The following is a 7139-nucleotide window of genomic DNA, read 5'->3' on the forward strand; positions in this document are numbered from 1 at the left end:
TCTCAGATCCATGCGGGCACGCATGGGGAGACAACAATTCCCTTTAAACGAGATGTGGTATTGATTTATTTTCTCTGAAAAAAGGAAAAAAGAAAGAAAACTTCTATGGAAGGCGCTCCGCCGTAAATGAATAAATAAAAGCGGGATGTATAGAGCAGTGGGGCGCACCACTTTTTCCTCTTTTTTTTTCTTGCTTCTACCACCTTCCTGGCATTTTTCTTCCGCCCGCACGTGTTTGTAGAAGGCTACTTGGCAATCTGGCGAAGGAGGAGGGAAATCTTGTTGGCCTTTTTAATCGATTCCAGCGCCTGCGCTCGAAGCGTCTTGTTGGCTGAAGTCAGATCGGTGCCGTTCACCGCATCCACGCGCCATTTAATGTGACCATCCGTGTCAGGCTGCAGGGACTTCAGGAAAGGATGCGTCTTCAGGGCCGCTGAGATGGGCGGCAGGCGTGTCAAGACGAGATTGTCCCCGCCGAGCGACATCTTCATGTCCCATGGCGTCTTCAAATCTGGACGACGAAGCTCCATTTGGGCGCCGTCGAACTTGTCGAGAGTGACAGCGTTTTCAAACGTCAGCGGAGGCGCGTCCGCAAGTTCAGTCGGTGACACCTGAGCAACCTCGCCGAGCGATGCGGTGTCTGCTGGTGCTGCAGCAGGCTCCTCCTTCGGCCTCACTTTCTTGCTTATTTTGGCAGCCAGGTCCGAGGTCGGCTTCACGTCAATGAGCGGTGTGTCCAGTACTCCCTGCGCTTGCGCCGCCGCCTCCAAAGTCTCTGCAGCCCCGGTCACCGCCTCTCCTCCTTTTGTCTCCGTTGCCCCACTCTCGTCAGAGTGCGTCGCCTCAGCTCGTTCCCCCTTGGCCTTCTTCTTTGCTTCCTTGGCCCGCTTCTTTTCTTCTTTCGCCCGCTTTTTCGCCTCTTCCTTGGCTTTTTTCGCCGCCTTCTTGGACGATAACCGTTTCTTTTGCTTTGGCGCCTCGTTTCCTAGTTCTGCTTTCTTCGGGTGGCCTTTCTTTTTTTTCTCCGGCGCTGCATCAACTTCCTCATTCCCATGCGCGGCTTCCAGAGGAAGTTCTTGCACCTCTTCCATTGGCGTGTCTTCTACCACTGCCGCCTCCAGCGCTTCCTGAGCCGTCGCCGCCTTTTTCGAGCGACCCCTCTTTTTCTTCTCGGATACCTCTTCCTCCGCCGTTGCTTCCAGAGGGAGTTCCTGTGCCTCTTCAATCGGCGTTTCTTCATCCACAGCCTGAAGAACTTCCTCTGACACTGTCACTTTCTTCGAGCGACCCCTCCTTTTCTTCTCGGATACCTCTTCCACTGCCGTTGCTTCCAGAGGGAGTTCCTGTGCCTCTTCAATCGACGTTTCTTCATCCACAGCCTGAAGAACTTCCTCTGAGGCCGTCACTTTCTTCGGGCGACCTTTCTTTTTCCCCACGAAGACTTCTGCTGCTGCTTCATCTTCCGTCACCTCCGGAAGCGGCTCGTCGGGGTCAATGTGGTGCTTTTCCAAGAGTGCTCGGTGCTCGGCCACCTCAGCATCTTCCTCTTCAACAGCACCCCACACCTGTTGGGGAGCTGCTGCCACCGCCGCTGTAGCCGTACCTTCCGCAGCTTCCTCTGTTCTTCCTTCCGTCTTTCCGGTCGCCGTCGCCACAAGACGCTCCACGTCATCCACCACTCGGATCCGAAGAACCAGGTAAAGAGAGCTGCGTATCATCTCCATCAGAAGATCGGAGTTTGACACATCACATCCGTTCGCATTCACAATGAGCAAGTGACCTCGATGATCGGTAAGAAACTTAGTCGCCGCTGGAGAGAGCGGCAGCGTCTTGGAAAAGTCCTCTAGAGCCAAGACGCCCTCAGCACGAATGCGCATCTTGAGTTGCCACTGCACCCCGGTTGACGGCCGCTTAAGAATAAGCGCCACCTGTTGTCCTGACGCACCCTCGCCACCCTGCGGCAAGATGTCGAACGCAATTTCCTGCGGCTCGCTCAGTTGATCCACTTTTGCAACGGTCAAAGAAACCATACGGTCTGAATCTTGTAGTTCATTCCGTATTCTCTCCCAGCGTTCTGAATTGGCGCCAGTGTCTTGGTCAGTGCCTATTTGATATCCGTTTATTTCAATAATAGGCAATCCAGTTGTTTGTTGTTGGAGGGCAAAGTACAGGGCGTCACCAGCTGGCGTAGCGTTTCGCAGAGTGTTCTCCAATCCTACCAAAGCGCCTGCCGAATTGAGCATCACACCCCACTTAGCCGTGGGTCCCACACGCTCAATCACAACCTTACCAGTGGCAGCGCTGTAGTGGGTCACCTTGGCGAACTTCTCCGCGGTTCCTTTAGACACTTGGCGGAGTGACGGTGTGGTGTGGAGGGCCGCAAGCCCCAGACGCTCTGGTTGTACCATCAGAACCCAGCCAAGGAGACTGAAGTACGATTGCACAGTCAGAGCTGAGGTTGCCACATCGGCTGCTGCACTGCTTCCCAAGGGTGTGGTGCCGTTCTCGTTAAATGGAGCACTGATAGCATCAAACGCCGTCACCAAGGCACCACGAAGTTGCACAAAGTCCTGTATATTTCTTTTCGTGGCTTGTAGTGCGAGCCGCTCCTCCTCGGTTCGGCGCCCCTCTTCGAGAGGCCCCATCTCCGCCGTGAGTCTTGCCTCGAGTTTCCTGCACGCCTCGCTGTAACTATCTCGCACAATGCCAGTGGACAGCACGGCGGCAAGCGACGCCACAGCCTTGGCACAAGTGCTCTTCTCAGCAAACGCAGTCTCCAGTCGCGATATGGCTGCTGCTGCTTCCTCGTCGGAGGTGAGCGGCACGAGCGCCTCCATGTCACTTGACACAGCGCAAGAGGCGTAGGCGAGCATCACACTCTTCTGCACAGCGTGGAGTGCCTCTTTGGGTGTTGAGGTGGACTCACGCTCGAGCGCCAGACGGAGCTCGCGGAGCACAACGCCCTGAACACGCGACACCTCTGAGCGGAGCACGCGATCGTGCGAAGGGTTCGGCACAACCTGCCGAATCGTCTTGTCGAACAACATAAAAGGCGCCATCAGGCGTGCCTTGAAGGCCATAACGGACTCCGCAAACGGCACTCCCATGTTTGGCGCAGCTTCCACGCCAGTAGGGCTTGCTTGGGCCTCCCGCACGGCGGCAGACGCCCGCTTGTCTGACTTCTTCGTACGGTACATCACCACCAACGGAAATACGACAGCCTGAGGGAAGATACTTCGGCTTAAGCGGTAAGCGACGCTATCGGCAACGCAGCGACGGGATTGGGAAGAATGAGAGAGAGAGAGAGAGAGAAACCAGAATAAGCAGCAAAATCCAGGTGGTGTTCAGCCGGTGCCGACCAGAAGCAAAACACCATCAACAGCACCAAAAAAGGGAAAAATAAGCAGACGCCCCAAGACGAACGCATTGAACATCTTCCTTTTTTTTTCTTCGTCCTTTTAATGCTCTCCGTCGCTTTTCCCTCATCTTTCTCTCTGGATTGCTCATGTGTTCCCTTACTTGACGGCGGCGTTCGTTACCTCGGGGATCTTGAGCACACCGTTGGCGTGCTGCGCGGGGGTGTCGCGCCAACGCACGATGCCCTCACCGTCTGTGCGCAGAAACCCGACATACTCGCTCATGACGGCACTCGACAGCTGCTTCGTCTCCTGCAGCTTTGCGGGGTCAAAGGCGTCGTTAAAAACAATACGATCACCTGGCTGGGCACCCTCCGGTGGGCGGACGAGGCGAAGAGCGTTATCATTGGAGGCGCAGAGAACCATACCATGTGATGTGATGCCCTTCAGGGGCTTTGGCTTCATGTTGCACACCGCGATGCACAGCGAGTTGTCCAACTCCTCGATGGTGTAGTGCTCCACGAGGCCAGAGACGATTGTGCGCTTCTCGGATCCGAGATCCATCTCCTCAACATAGAGGCGGTCCGCATCTGGGTGACGCTTGACATTTATGAAGCGGCCAACACGCAGGTCGAGACGGTTGGGATCCAATGGGGCGGGCTCCTGACGCCCTTTCTTCTGCTGCGCCTTGTCGTCCTTCGCACTCTGTGGATCAGCGGCGGCTGCGGCGCCACTGTTAGCCTGTGCCAGTTTCGCCAGCTTCTCTTGCTTTTCCTTCTCCTTCTCCAGACGGCGGCGCAAAATCTCTTCTTCTGACGGCTTCACATACATGGGCTTATTACCCTTCGCCGCCTTGGCCGTTGCCGCTGCTGCTGTTGTTGCGGACTCGGAGAGAATGGGCGCAAGGAAGGCGTCACCCTGGGCATGGAGCGACCACGCCACCGTGGACGGCAGCGTCTCCGCCGCTCCGTTGGGGTGGGCATGAATAGCGGCGTACAGAAGATAGTCTGCGACAGTCGCGCGTGGCGTTCCCACCAGGAAGCTCTTCTGCACGTTGGAAGTCTCCACACACTTCTCAATCTCCGCAAAGACGTGCTTAGCGAAGGGTGTACCAGCAGCTGCTCGCTCACCCATCGCGTCAGCAGATACGAGGAGCGCTGTCGACACCCACTCATTCACCAACGGACGCACTTCTGCATCTGCTCCTATGAAGGCACGTAGTTCGGCGTCCTCTGCCGTGGTGCGCAGCGTTGTGAGGAGCGGAAGAATGCCCATGTGAATCATTGAACCGTCCTTCACGGCGAAGTGCTGCCCCTCCGCGATGATGTGGTCGGCCGGGACTGCAAACATCTGAAGCAGATGTCGAATAGCCTTGGCGAGAGGGGATTTCTCATGAAGAATGTACTTGTAGTTCATTGTTGCCTGGACTCCTTAATCAGCAGCCGACAGAGCACGAGCGCACCAAGGAAAAGAAGAAAAAAGAAAAAGAGATGAATTGAATGTGTTTGGGTGCTTCCATCGGCGACAGCAAAAAAGAATTCCCCAGCGGGATAAAAAAAAAAGGAGGCGCTGGAAAATGCAGCCACGCCAAGTGGGACCGACGCGTGGATGGCTGCAACGTCTAAACCACACTACATGTCACCTAGCACAGAAAGACTCATGCGTCTTCAATAATCATAAAAGAAGGAAAAAAAAAAATCCACCACCAGCCAGCATTAAATTAATCAACGTGAAGAAGAGAAAACGTCATTTCCAACATGATGCTGCTTGTACTCCGCGACACGGAGACGCAGCTTTGGGATGTCGTTCTTAAGCACGGACTCTATTCTCTTGCGTCCCCAGGGACTGAATGTCGGCAGCGACGCAACAACGCCACGCTCCGCCACTGCTGAAGTCTCGGCCAGGTCAAGGATCTCCGGCTTCACCGCATTCTTCCAGCGCAGCTGTAGATCAAGTGTCTTCTCCCGTCCAATGAACAAACGGTCCACAATCACGTCACTGTTCTCGAGTAACTCCATCTCGAGTTTCTTCAGGCCCATGAACGATACGTACAGCGTACCACCTGACGCGAGAAGCGCCATGCCGGCGAGCGACAGCATGGTTGTGGAGAAACCGCCTAAACTCAGCAGCAGCGCGGCGACGCAGAGGAGTGTCGCCGGCACCAATACCGCAACTACCTGCCGCTCGCGGTACTTCCACACGATGGCGTTGCACACGCGTCCAGCGAGGAGAATGCGCCTCGCACCCTCCTCCGTCTCCGTGATGAGGTTGTCGAGGCGGCGCAGCGGAGCACGCAGCAGCTCCTCCACCACCTCGTCCCGCTGTCGCACGAACTCCTGAGTCACCACTGCTGTCGCATTCGCATCGTCTAACGGGGTCGTAGGCAATTTTGCTTCGGCCCCATTCGCAATAATTGTTCCTGCTGTTTCTGGCGCAGCAGCATCCGCTTCTGCTGCTGCTGCCGCCGCCGGTGCAGCTTTGGCAACACTGCTGTCACTCTCACCACCATGCACTCTCACAGGAACGAAGGTAGTGTAGATGCGAGGTATGTCTTTCATTTCCAGCACCTTGCTCAGGTTCCAACAGAGGGCTCCATACGCCCGTGCAAAGTCGGTCGCCTTATCGAACATGTCCACCTTGTTCATCACGAGTAGGAACTTGTGCTCGAACCCTGCGAGAGACTTCGTGAGGACGTCGAGTGTCTCACCCGTTGTGCCGGGGTTGGCGGGGTCAAACACGAGCAGAATCACGTCGCAGCGTGCCGCGAACCACCGCGTGGCGGCGAGAAAGTCGTAACCGCGCAGCTGCCCCTCCAGCGATGTGCGGTCGCGCACATGTATAGGTGTGTCAATCATTCCTGGTGAGTCCACAATCATCAGTCCGGGCGGCACACGTGACGTGGGTGGCAGGCGCCGCGTCTTCACGCGGAAGCGGTGCGCAAAGTGTGGGCCAAACTTCTGCAGGTCTTGCAGCTGGTACCGCGGGTCGCTCAGGCTTGTGGGGCCGTCATCCTCACTGTCCTTGCTGCCGCGCTGAATTATCGTAAATCCGTCGTCCGTCGGCGCCACCCCTGTCCGCTGCACCTCGCGACCCAGCAGGTAGTTGATGAAGGTGGACTTGCCAGCGCTGTGGTTGCCGAGCAGCATGACCATCGAGTGGTTGTAATTCGCGTAGGGGAGAAAGTGGAAGACGTCATCGTATTGCCGCAAGGTGCCATCGCGCAGCCTGGCGAGGGTGTCCTCAATGCCGTTCAGCTTCTTGCGATCAAACGCACTCGAACTCCACTCTTCGGAGGCCATTTCCTCAGCGGCTTTCTCTGCCGCCGCCTTTTCTTTCCCCTTATTTCGCCGCTGCTGCTGCTGCTTATCCCCCTCCTCCACTTCTCGTTGTTCATCATCTTGAGCTGTCATCTCGGCCTTCTTCGCAGCAGCTGTGGCTGTGAAGAATCCGCGATGGCTGTTACGTACCGCAGTGCACCCGCATCCGTGCACAGCCGCAAGGCGACGACGATAGAGTGTGGAGCGCGCCGCTACACCAAGCTCCGTTGTCAGTAGAGACGCGGGCTGGTAGCGCAAGAGACTACTCCGCAGTGCAGTAACGCCAGCTTTATTGAACATCCCCATTCCTTCACAACCTACGCAAGCAAGAACAGACATTTTTCAAGAGAGGACGAGGAGGAGAAGGAGGCACACGGAGCGCAGAGCAGGACAGCAGCGGACCCACACACACCCACGTGGGGTTCCACAGTCACATCTGCTGTGCATGCTCACCTCCTTCCCTCTT

General features: G+C 56.3%; 3 protein-coding genes across 3 annotated transcripts; all 3 read right to left on the minus strand.

Moving 5' to 3' along the window:
• Positions 1-245: 245 nt before the first annotated feature.
• Positions 246-3197, minus strand: DQ04_08691000 (hypothetical protein; the record flags this gene model as incomplete). Its single annotated transcript, XM_009315657.1, has 1 exon — positions 246-3197. The coding sequence occupies one exon, from the start codon at positions 3195-3197 to the stop codon at positions 246-248; it is 2952 nt and encodes a 983-aa protein (XP_009313932.1).
• Positions 3198-3515: 318 nt separating this feature from the next.
• On the minus strand, positions 3516-4772 carry DQ04_08691010 (putative tyrosyl-tRNA synthetase; the record flags this gene model as incomplete). The annotated part of the gene is made up of 1 exon (XM_009315658.1): positions 3516-4772. One exon carries the CDS (start codon positions 4770-4772, stop codon positions 3516-3518), a length of 1257 nt encoding a protein of 418 aa, XP_009313933.1.
• Positions 4773-5080: 308 nt separating this feature from the next.
• DQ04_08691020 (hypothetical protein) lies at positions 5081-6979 on the minus strand (the record flags this gene model as incomplete). Its single annotated transcript, XM_009315659.1, has 1 exon — positions 5081-6979. One exon carries the CDS (start codon positions 6977-6979, stop codon positions 5081-5083), a length of 1899 nt encoding a protein of 632 aa, XP_009313934.1.
• Positions 6980-7139: the final 160 nt, after the last annotated feature.

Source organism: Trypanosoma grayi (genome assembly GCF_000691245.1).
Source record: "Trypanosoma grayi strain ANR4 Tgr_869_V1, whole genome shotgun sequence".
NCBI classification, from domain to species: domain Eukaryota; phylum Euglenozoa; class Kinetoplastea; order Trypanosomatida; family Trypanosomatidae; genus Trypanosoma; species Trypanosoma grayi.